This window comes from Oryzias melastigma, linkage group LG10 (genome assembly GCF_002922805.2).
Source record: "Oryzias melastigma strain HK-1 linkage group LG10, ASM292280v2, whole genome shotgun sequence".
NCBI lineage: Eukaryota > Metazoa > Chordata > Actinopteri > Beloniformes > Adrianichthyidae > Oryzias > Oryzias melastigma.
Genome location: NC_050521.1, coordinates 3389686 through 3402264, shown reverse-complemented (window position 1 = coordinate 3402264; position 12579 = coordinate 3389686). Strand labels below are relative to the sequence as shown.

The following is a 12579-nucleotide window of genomic DNA, read 5'->3' as shown; positions in this document are numbered from 1 at the left end:
AACTCAATCTCACAAGGGGCCAAAATCCAAAACACACCTCAGATCGCGGGCCGAACAGGATAAACATTTATTGAAGACACTAAAACTGCATTTCTTAAACTTTGAGAATGTAACTTTTTAACGTGAACCAAACCTCGGGACGCAGACGGCACCAGTACCCTAACCCGGTACCCAATCCTAGCCTGCTCTGCGTCTGGTGCCGTATACGGAACCAGTGCTGATCCATCATCCACTAGTACCCGGATTAATGTCCAGCCGTATGGTTCTGATCCGGATGTCAGCTGGACGAGGAAGTGAAGATCTTCATGGACAGAACTTCCTCCAAAATCCTGATTCTTTCTCCTTCCAGTTCACCAAAGACTCTTTTAGCTAATTCTCCAATGTTTATTGACTGTGATCAATACATTCAATCATTGGTTTCTCAGAGTTCTTGATAAAATAATCAAAGCTAACATCAAAATGCTCTTTCATTGATTTACAATCCTTTCCAACTGCGGTCAAATGAGCCGCCGTTCACATTTCTGTGGTCACATCAAGAAGCTCCGTGGAGTCTGGTGGAGATTTTCCAGCGTTCTCAGTCCTGCTACCGTAAGTATTGGATGAAACTCACACCAAAAATCCAGTGATGCTGATTTGACCACAGAAATGTGAACGGCGGCTCATTTGACTGCAGTCAATGTGAAGATACCATCTTCTCTTCTCCAAACCTCCATTCACAACAAATAAACCCCTACAAACTCAAATTTCTAATTCATAGTCTAATATTTAAAAAAAAATAAATGCAGCTGCCAATACTAAACATCAGAAAAGAGCCCAGCAAAAAGAATCAGTGAGTAAAAGTTGGCTTTTGATTCAGTAGTAAAGAGGAGCAGCTTTACAGACGTGACATGATGCAATCATTTCTTCTGAGGTCAGAGCTTTATCTTGACATCTGCAGCACCTGATCTGTGTCTTTGATGTGTTATTCTATTTCACTTCTTAAAGGCATTATGACGTTCACAGTCAATTTAAAGACTGTAAGGAATCCACATAAAACTAGAACATGCCACAGCCTCAGGTAAATGTGTGTGCATGAATACACTTGGATTTATGCAGGCGAGCAGTGCAGTACATGCTGTCACAAGTCTTCCCCCAAACGGTGGTCATCTGTGCATGACTGTTCTCTCCTCCTGCCCTCCACCTTCATTTATCAGCAGAAGGTTCATGTTTACAAGAAATGAAACTACAAACATGCAAACAGCTTCGGTCAGTCAATCAGAACAACTGATAAAGGAGACAGAGGACAAGAAAAATTGTTGAAAGAAAACAAGGTTGATGTTCTGCTTACATATAAAATTGTGAAAAATGATTTTATCTTTAAGTTTCAGGTCACAGTTTAAATTATGGAAGCAAAGACACTCATTTGCAGAAGTACTAAAAAAAAACGGTCATTAAAAAAAATGAGAACACCCAACTAAAACTGGAGTTATATATTTTATTGTTTGTTAAACCTTTGAAAATATATGAATATTTAATCATAATATAAACAACTTTGAGAGACCAGAGTAATATATCTAAACAATTCAACAAAAATCGTCTTCAGGATCTTGATGAATTGTATAATAAAATACAGTATTTTCTAACTGAGAATGAAATGAGACACTTTCACATTTAATTCCTCTTAAAACAGCTTAAATTACACAGAGCGATCACACTGAGAGCACATGTTTAGATCCTTTTTGAGAATTTTGAATGAGCCTTGCCCTTTGTAAACTTCACACATTTTATTAAGTCTGACTTTTGAAATGATAGTGAGAGCAAAAGAGCTGTCTGGAGCCTTCAAATAATGTTGCAACATATGAGTCGAGTGGGGCATTTAAAAACATCAAGAAATTTTAAAATGAGCTGTTTTCTTGCCACAACGTGGTCTCCAAGTCCCAGGCTTTCAAAATAATGGACAGCTCTGGTTTCTCCAGCAACTGCACTGGGAGGGCAGGCTGCAAGATGCTGAAAGAGGCCTCCAAAAACTTTGAAATGTCATCACAGAGCCTTCTGTGGATGTGAAAGTGCTTCTCTCTTCAACCAGAAAGATAATTTGCTTACTTACATTTATTCCTTTTTGTAAAGATAAAAGGAGCATTTGGGTGACGCCGTGCCCGAACTACGTGCGGCCCCCTCGCGCGCGCCGCAGCGTTACTTCACATGCAGGTTACAGTCTGATCAGATGCACGTGAGAAGTGCGTTCAGCGGTATTTAAAATAAATAACCATCCTAACAAGTGGACAGCTGGATCTTTTTTCTGTTTGAAAATACGACCAGGTCCTTTCAAGTTTGTCTCTTGATCCTCAGACGGCTGCGTCTAATTCAGGCTGAAGCTGGAAAAGTGAAGCAGATGAAACTTTGGTTGGTGATTTTATGCGCATATACGCAACTTATAATTTATAAGCTACAATCAAAACAGTGAAACAAAGAAAAACGAACGTTAAACAAACAAAAAAGTCCAAAGCACATAACCTCAGAGTGAAATCTATTTCTACAGAGTAAATCCTCATCTAAAAATGTCGACAGCATGCTCCTCTTGTTGTTTTAAACTGCTGCATCGGTACATTCCATTGAGGAAAACAACAGTAGGACAATGATTGGTACATTGTTGAATTGTAAAGTAGGTGTTAAAAGGTCTTCACGGACCCATTGATGAAGTCTGCTCCCATTGGCTACCCGTCATCTGTCAATCAAACCCCCCAGACGGTCGACGTCAGACCCACAAACGCTTATTGAGCCATCTGATTGGTCAATTTATAACTCTAATAACTTGTGATAATGGAAAAAAATCTTTAAAAAAATTAGGATTAGAAAAAAGAAGTTAATCAGAAAGCAGCAGAGGAAGAATGATTATTCTGACATATAAAATGACTGAGAAATAACTGTCTGTTTCTCAATGTAAGTCAATGGGACTTTGGCCTTTTTGGAACCCAGTGGTACTTCCTATATGGAACACGGAAGTAGGGGGGCTTGCTCAGTCCAGTTCTTACTTATACAGTCAATGCAGGGAGTCTTATCCTGCTGGAAGTAACATCAAAAGATGGAACTCTGTGGTCATAAAGGGATGGACATGCTCAGGACAATACTCAGGTAGACTGTGGGGTTGGAACCATGATCTGTTGATACTAAAGGGTCCAGAGTGTGTCAAGAAAATATCACCCACACCATGACACCACCATCCTGAACCATTGATACAGGACAGGACGGATCCATGTTTTCGTGTTGTTGATGCCAAATTCAGATCCTACCATCTGAATGTGGCAGCAGAAATCAAATCAAATTAACTTTATTGATAAAAAGCACTTCTAATCCATGTTTACATCGAAGCGCTTTACAACAGAAAATGCAAAAATTCAAATAAAAACCCAACCCTCCCTTTACCCTTCCCCCTCCCCTCCAATAGCACATACATCCCATGACCCACACATAACGAATACTAAAAAATAACTTTAAAGAAGGTTTAGGCGGCTCTGCAGTGAGGACACAGCATTTGGGAATCTCTTTAAACTCGGAGCCAGCTTTGTCACGGAACATCCCCACAGTTCCCGCCCAGACCAAGACAACGGTGGGGTCCACTCCACAACCGTGAGGTCGCAATACTGGACCCCAGCTGCCCAAGACGGGCGAGAGCCACGGCAAGGACCACTGACAAGTCGACAAGCTCTGGCATAAAGGATCCCCACAGGAAACACTGGGGCTAAAGTGGAGACTCATCAGACCAGACAAAGTTTTTCCATCTTCTATTGTCCAGTTTTGGAATGGACAATAGCTGACAGGAGTGACACTCACTGTGGTCTTCTGCTGCTGTAGTTCATCTGCATCAAGGTTGGATGTGTTGTGTGTTCAGAGATGCTCTTCTGCAGACCTCGATTGTAACCAGTGGTTATTTGAGTTACTGTTGTCTTTCTATCAACTGGAACCAGTCTGGACACTCTCCTCTGACCTCTGACAACAAGACATTTCTGTCCACAGAATTGAATATTTTCTCTTTTTCTTACCATTCTGTGTAAATCATAGAGATAGTTGTAGGTGAAAATCCCAGTAGATCAGCAGCTTCTAAAATATTCAGACCAGCCCGTCTGGTACCAACATCCATGCAACGTTTAATGTCTCTTCAATCACTTTTTTTCCCCATTCTGGTGCTCGGTTTGAACTGCAGCAGATCATCTTCACCATGACAACATGCGTAAATGCATCGAGTTGCTGCAATCTGATTGGCTGATTAGAAATTTGTGTTGACGAGGACAGGTGTTCCTAATAAAGTGAGTATTGATGAGCCAGGCTGAGCTCGATGCCTTTTTACACAAAATACTTTTGCTTTCCACAGCACACATTTACAGATAATACACTTATAAACTTCTATCACAGATTTCACCCTTAAAATCAGTTTTTGATGCAGTTTTGCACATTTGCAAAGATTATTGTAGAATTGATTTGCATGAAATAATTACATTTACCCCGAAAAAGTTTTTCCTCAAGCTCAGTAGAGGCTGTGAGGAAGGCCCCCATTTTTACACTCCCACCACCATGTTTAATTGCTGTTTGAGGTGTTTCCAACATTTTTTTTTTTATGACATTGCCGAAACTTTGCTTAAAGTAAAATAACCACTTTTCGTTTACATGAGCATTAATAACATCTGATCAGAGATAATGAGTAGAGAAAGTGTGCTTTATTAGCACAACCTTTCCAAGGAAATAAGACTAAAGGAAACAACTGACATTTAAGCCAATAAGTAAGTAAGTCTAAATATTGCCCAAATAATTGAGCTCCAATGAGGCCAATTCTTCTAAAAAACAATCTATTAACTATGTCAGAGGAATAAGAATTGCAGCCGCAAGACTAAAAGGTCGCTGTACTCCAAATCATCAAGATCTTTTTTAGCTCCTTCATTAGGAAAGGAAAAAATATGCACAAAAAATACATTTAGGGGAGGGGGGTTGAACAGGCACTTTGGATTTCATATTTTATCCCACTAATACCTGAGCTTTTGTTACAAGTGAAGTTTTTATGCTTTAAAAAATTGGAGATATTATGTCCTTGTGTGTGCACAAGAAAATCATAAAAACAGCAGGGAAGCCATAATGAATGGTTTAGAGATTTAATTTCATGTTCCCAATGAGGACGGCAAGATCGTTTTCATTTATGGATGCAGGATGAGCTCTACAGTCCATTCTACAAAAAAAACATTAATTTTCATCCCCTTAAAAAAAGGAAACATTTTGATCTCTAATTTTTGCCGGTATTTAAAGGGGGCTTTGGTCTGCAATGTGGTCTCACACACTCATGCGTGGCTCTGCACGAGAAAATCCTGCTTTCTGCTGGTGAGCTCCAGCAGCTGTGTGGTGTTCCACTCTTTCAGATTTATTTTTAGTCAGGACTCAGGGAACATGTCAAGGAAAAAAGTCATCAAACTCATGACTGAAGTCTGAATGTCGACATGAAAACAGGTGCCACTGCCACGGCAGCAGCAATGGCCTACAGAGCGCCACAGCAGGAGGCGAATGTGTGCGCTCCAGGGCTCCAGAGGAGCTCTGCTTTGGTCTGGCACAAATACACCTGACAGATATAGAAAATAGGACTTTAGAGACACACAGTGTTTTCAACCGCAATAATTGTGAATCTAAGACTGACATCTACTTGTTTTAATCTTTTCTACATTTATTCTTCAAATGAACACCCAGTCAGGATAAACACTGAGTTACCACAGCAACAGAGTTGTTGAGACACATGAAATCTGGAGGTCTGTCACGCCAGGATTGACAGACGTTTGCATCAGTGTTGTGCAGGTTTATAAACTGATTTAAAACAGGCTGGACTGGTCTGTAGAAGCATCTGGAAGCAACCTCGCTGCACCACAAAAACTCTGCACCCCCTCTTGGGGATTGAACAATGAAAAGTTTGGTCTGCAAACTTGGACATAAATGTCATGTCCACATTTCACATATACTTCAGTTTTCAGCTAGTTTTGTGGTCATGTGTAGATTCCCTGGAGGTGTTGTGTTTCTGTGTCATCTTGTCTCTCCACCTGCAGACCTGTGAAATCATCTTCAACACATGAACATGCTTTGCTCACACACCTCGTGGCACACGGATTCGCCTTTCCCTCCTCTGTCTTAAGGTGTGCAGCCTCTGCATGCTTGGCTTTTGCTCAACCCGCCCTTTGAACACATGCCATCTTTGTTCCTTCGTCTGCCTCTCTCTGCCTGCCGGCGCTGCCTTTCCATCTAAAGCCTCCAGAAATTAAGGCTTTTCTGAAGCTCAGGTTCTGACACCCAGATTCCATCCCAACCTCCACAACTATGACATTAACTCTGTGAGTTTCGTGTGTGGTGTTAGCGCTCACAGCGGAGCGATGAATGCTGTGAATCGTAAACGAGCAAGAAACCACATTCCTCCAAGACAGATTTAACATTGACACAGCAGAGGAGAAATTCACTGTTTTTTGGTGAAACAACGTCACACAAAGGTTGACCTTTTTCAGCTTCATATACTTATGCTAAAAGTACAGAAAAGAACATGAGCAGAAAATCTGTTTAAGGACAGCAGCATGGCGGAGTAAAGACAATGCTTTTAGAGAAAAGGGAAAAAAAGAAAAAACTTTACATGATCTGGACATAGAAGCATTTGGAATGATGACATAACCACCAAAAGCCTGTGTGAATGGGTTGATGTAACAGTGCAGAGTTCTGTTCTGTCTCAGATCCAGCTCAGATTCACTCCTCCTGCCTCTTCAACACTAAAAGCTTTCAGCTGTGTAGCTTTCAATTTACCTAGCTGGAGGATCTATTACGTTAATGCTGAAGTATTATTAGCAGCACTCTAGTTTATTTGAAGTGAAATGTATGTAGAAAAAAAAAAAACTTATCACAAAAAATATATATATTAATTATATGTTTCAAATGAAGGACTGTTGTGCAACAATTAAATTCACCAAGCTCTCTGGTCTGGTTATTGTTAATAAATTGAACTGTAAGGGCCTTTTTTCTATATTTATAAATATCATCTGACTCACTCCATTAACTTATTGTTGTCTGTGACAGATTCTGGAAGATAGTCTTTAAAAGAACCGTAGGATCACAATCCAGCATGAACATAGGGAGTTCATGGGGCGCTTGCAGCGACAGAGAGCTGAGACAGGCTTGTGTGGAGGCGGTGGAAAATTGTAACGAGAGAGACTGCTGAGTGACTATGTCAAACAAATCATGTGTTAACCAGTGCTATGACGCTTCTTGTTCTGCCCACAGAGGCATCATGGGCAGAGGGGTACAACAGCAGGCTTTTGGACCTGGTAAAGAGTTTCAAGCACAACTAATGGACTAACAGCACAGTGGAAAAAGCCCATCTTCCCAGTTCTGGTGTGTTTTTTATGTTAAATTAATAGTAGTGTTTCCATCTCTGTAAAATTGTTCTTATCTTATATATTTCATTACTGATTAATATTTTTCTAAGACTGGTCAGAAATCTATCCATCTTCAGCTTATCTGGGGCAAGAACATGGGGGTAACAGCTTTAGTAAAGATATCAGAATCTCCCTCGACACAGCTCTGGTTCTGCTGGTGGAACCTCAAGGTGCTACCAGGTCAGCTGAGAGACACGTTGAACCCAGTGATTCCTGGGTCTTCCCCAGAGCTTCCTGGGAGATCCCTGGAACACCTTGACAGGGAGGTGTCCAGGGGGTATCTGAGGTATCTGGCCCCTCTTGATCTGGAACACTGGACTATACTCCATGATCCTCCCAGGTGACAGAGCTCCTCACCCTATCTGTCAGGGAGCGTCCGGCTAGGGAAACTCATTTCTAAAATAGATTCTTTACTACAGTATTCTTTTTAGGACAAATATCAGTATTCTGGTCTCAAGTCTCTTTATTCCTGCACCTTTTACTGACAGTCCATTCCTCTTGTCAATGTTTGCTGAACTGCTGCTGTGTTAAATCATCTTATCTGTCCAACGTAGATGAGCCTTCATTTTCAAAAATACATGGCACCAAAGACTTTTCAAACACAACAGCTGTCTGAATAAATGATAAGGTTGAACTCACAGCCTCGTCAGGTTATGAAGCCCTCTGAAGGCATCTGGACTGACGTCTTGAATTCTGTTGTGCTGCAGATATCTGGGAGGGGAACAGGAAAACTTAAGGATTGGTAATTAACACATAACTACAAAATCTATTGAATTGTATTGATGGCAATGGAAAGTTGAACTTTCAGCGATTATTCAAAAGATGTCCAGTTTGTATGTTAATCCCAAAAACTGACTTAAAAACTTGTGTAACCGTGAGAGTTTTGAACGTGGAACCTCAAGACATGGGTTTATGGGGATTTACAGAGACTTTTCAATGAAAGCAGTCGTTCAAAGGCCAGTTACCTGAGTCAGTATGAACGTAGCATAATGTCCATGATCAATGGAATGCAAGCTTTATGAAGGAGTTCTATTTCTAATCCGTTGACACATTTATTTTGCTGCATAAAGCTAGAGAAACGGAATACAAGTCCAGGTTTCAAAGTAAAACTATGTTGTTCTTTCAAAATAAAACTAATTAAAATTGCACGGGGTGCATGGTGGTGCAGTGGTTAGCGCTTTAGCCTCACACCAAGAAGGCCCTGGTTCAAGTCCCGGCTGGGGGACCAAAACAAAAACCAGTAACTGGGACCTTTCCGTGAGGAGTTTGCATGTTCTCTTCGTGCATGTGTGGCTTTTCACCGGGGACTCCGGCTTCCTCCCACTGTCCAAAAACATGCCTCATAGTTTAATTGGTGACTCTACATTGTCCATAGGAGTGAATGTGTGTGTGATTGAGGCCCTGCGACAGACGACCTGTCCAGGTGTATCCTGCCTTCGCCCATCAGCAGCCGGGTTAGACTCCAGCACCCCCGTGACCCCAAAAGGGACAAGCGGCTAAGAACATGAATGAATTAATAAATAAAATTGTATTTTGTATTCTAGGTGATGTACCCACGGAATAATGCACCTTAACACTGTAGAAAACACATACGTCCATTTTCACCATGGACAATGAAAGTAATTCTATTAAAGTATAAAAACATGGCATCATTCATGAGGCAAAACATACATTTTACGAGGACTCTGAGGACGGAGAGGACCATGGGGCATGATTGCTCAACATTTTCAGCCAATCTACCTGCTCTTGCTTTTAGTCAGTGTGATTACCCTAGTTTGAACACAGCAAAAGAGAAAGCCTGAAAACTGGTCAAGCTGATGGACAATTTGGTGTAGCCGGATTTTTTTGACCATTCTCCTTCCCATGATGCTTCTTTTTGTAATATATTGAGATGTTGATAAGAAAATGAATCCATATGTACTCACAGAGAAGAACATCATCATCTACCGTACATTTACTCTCCTCCAAACCTACACTTTCTGCTGCTGTATGTCCCACTTTGAGAAGACCTCACAGCAACACACTTACCTCCATAGTAATGGATCCAGAATGAGCAGTTGATGCTTTCAGAAAGAGAAGAATAGAAATAATAACTTTGTGGGAAACTCACAGTTTTTGCAGGCTCTGGTAGATAAAGAATCCATTTGCTCTCAGTCTCTGAAGATGATTTCTTTGCAGGGACCTGCCAGATATCAAATTCTCATTAAAACGCTGTCCTGCTTGCAGGAACAATAAACATTTAAGTGGTAAATACCATTTCACCAAAACTGCTGTGCAGTCTATTCTTACAGGCAAGTTTGTTTGTGGGAAAAGGGGATCAAAGGGATGGGGATGATGAAACAATCTGATCCACCACCAGTGTATGAATGTGTGTGTGAATGGGTGAATGGGTCTGTGACTGTGAAGCGCTTTGGGCCCTCGAAGGAGGGTAGAAAGCGCTATACAAGTAAACGCCATTTACCATTTACCATTTATCTTTAAATGATTACAAATATTATTAAAGAGGCTACATTATTTAAAATAAACTTTTTTAAGCTTTCAAGTGTTTTATAATGTTAATTCCTTGTGAAAAACAACCCCAAAGCTTTATTTTGATCCATCTCTGAGCATCCCTCTACAAACCTGCTCTCTGAACACTAGCCCCTCCCAGTACACAAAAACATGTGGATCCTCACATTGTGATGTCACAAAGTGGGGAAGAGCCTGCTCTGCCAGCAATACCCCCATGCCCCGATGATTGGCAAAACGCTTGTAAAGGGCCATAGCATGTTTTCTTAATCCTTTCAGAGTCAACTATATCCATAGATATGATCATATATTACCTTTGGAACACTAGATAACAAATTATTTATGAAATGTCAATTATTTTCGATTTTTCATACATAAAATATCAACATACTGCTTTGGGGTTCTTTATAGTAAGGATTGAACAGAGCAATACATATAAAAGCTCAAAAAGTTTCATTTTTATTTTTATTTTTTTATGGTACGGCCCCTTTAATATAATATGCACATCCATCCGTGGAAAAGCTTAGATGTTGTTTGTTTTCGTGAGTGAATTGCAGAGGCCAGTTCTGATGGCATGAAATGGGTGGCACCACCAGATGTGAAAGGCGGAGCCTCAAAGATCGAGTTGTAGCTTATATTTGTTCTTTAGTAAAAGGCAATATTTTAAAATATGGATATAGTATACCCTAAAAAGTCATAAGAAGAGCATGTTACAGGCCCTTTAAATATCTGAAAAGAAATTCGTCTGTCAACTTGTTTTTACGGAAAGACAAAAAACATTTGATTTAAAGAAAGCAGTAAGATAAATAACATTTCAATGACTCATAATGTTAAATCTAATAAAATGCAATAAAAAAAAAATCTGTAGTACAAGTGTATGAATACACAAACAACGTGAGCTGCAGCTCAGAGCTTTTTAAAGTTCATTTTATCGAGAGACCCCGAACTAACGGGCGGATTCGGCTGCTCCTTCCAAAGCTTTTAAAGGATTAAGTTGATTAAAGTGTCTTCATGCTGGTTTTTCTGGGTTCTGGTTTGTTTTTATACTTTTGGGAACTCGAGTCTCCTTTGGTCTTCCGTCCTCTAAATGTGTTAACTAATAAGACTTAAAAAGTGCATGTTGTCCTCCAAAAGTTAAGCCACCAGGTGACTGAAACACTGTGTATATTTGGTGCGGCATGTCCATGCTCGGCCCCAGGAGGTTTGACTGGTTTTTATTACCCACCCTCGGCTTACTTCAGATGGACCAGGCCAAACCATTTGACACTTCCTTTTGCCAGCCATGTGACAGCAGTGTCACCTCCAAGCAAAGAGGTTGGAAACCCGTCTCTGGGGGTAAAACTAAAAGTCCCTCAAGCAACTGTAACTTTTCTAAGAAAAAAAGAGAAAAAAACTTGCCGTGTTTCTGACTGTAGATGATGGTATGTTCATGGCTCCTATGTTTGCCATGTAGAGCTGCTTACCTAGAACAGATAAGCTCTGTAATGGGAGCTGGGACAAAAGTTTTAACCCCTTCATGCCTGACTTTATTTCCAATTATATGTAATAATATATTCCTCCATGTTTTTTTTTTTTTTTCAAAGAGGAGCTAAATTAAGTGAAGGCTCGGATTTAAAGGTACATTGCAAATTAGTGACATACAGCATGAAGGGGTGAAAGTTATTTTCAGCAATTCTTCTTTTGATTTGTGTGTTTTTTGCTTTTTTCATGAATGGTTTTAGATTCTTCACATTAATTCTTGAGTCGCTTCACCTTTCTGTTACCCTCTGTCTTCAGCACGCTTACCTCCAGTTTATTGAAACACATTTTACACCAACATTTTTTTCCCTCCAGGATTTAGCCTCCCACTTTTGGATCATCCACAGCAGCGCGTTCCTGACAACCTTAAATCAGCACCATTACAACTTTTGCACATCTCCATGAGACTGAACTAACTGCAGTCATGCTTTTGGAGATTGTGTGACACTCTCCATCCACACATAGTGCAGTTTGAATGTAGGTAAATTTGGGATTTTTGCATGAAGCATCCCTGTCAGGTCAGATCTGTGTGACAGCACTTCGTAAAAAGGTAAAATGTTTACATACATTTTACAGTAATTCAACATCCCTGCAGGAAAAACTTTTTTATAATATGTATAGAAGTGGAACATTAAAATGATTCATCTTTTCCCCCAGTATTTCAAATATCTGTTTTCTTTTGTGTCTTTACGTGTTACATTAGTCTTTGAAATGAAACTCAGAGTTCTTTTGTGGACAGCATCACACAGACACAACTCAGTAATTGTTCACTTTGGAAGATGTGACACTGGAAGAAGGACCATTTATTACATAAAAGAAGTTCTTGAAAGGCAACAATTTTGTCTTCTATTTTTTGAAAAAAGGTTTTCCTGGAATGACAACTCCTCTCTAGTTCTGATGGATTCTCTGAAGGTTGACATCTGCTGTATGTGAGCTGCGACACGCTGTGCTGACGATGAGACTCTGAGGTCGACTTTAGCTCTGTGTGTGGAGAAAAAAGGGACAGAGGATTTTTTCTACTCACATCATGGTGATATTTATCGCCACCACTGGAATATGTTGAAGCCGTGCACTGTCACAGTCCAGTTCCAGGTCTAAACACTGGCACCGCTCCGGAACTGCACCCAGTACT

The 12579-nt window shown here is 40.3% G+C and overlaps 1 protein-coding gene across 2 annotated transcripts in view; it reads right to left on the bottom strand.

The window, feature by feature from the left end:
• The window catches only part of rxfp1 (relaxin family peptide receptor 1), a 159923-nt gene that overhangs the window by 27037 nt on the left and 120307 nt on the right, over positions 1 to 12579 (bottom strand). For both annotated transcript variants that reach the window (XM_024262584.2, XM_036213852.1), the window contains exons 4-6: positions 12472 to 12577; positions 9532 to 9603; positions 8061 to 8132 (exon numbers count right to left, since the gene is read on the bottom strand). In XM_024262584.2, the coding sequence (XP_024118352.1) occupies positions 8061 to 8132; positions 9532 to 9603; positions 12472 to 12577 (250 nt within the window). The remainder of the gene's footprint in view (positions 1 to 8060; positions 8133 to 9531; positions 9604 to 12471; positions 12578 to 12579) is intronic.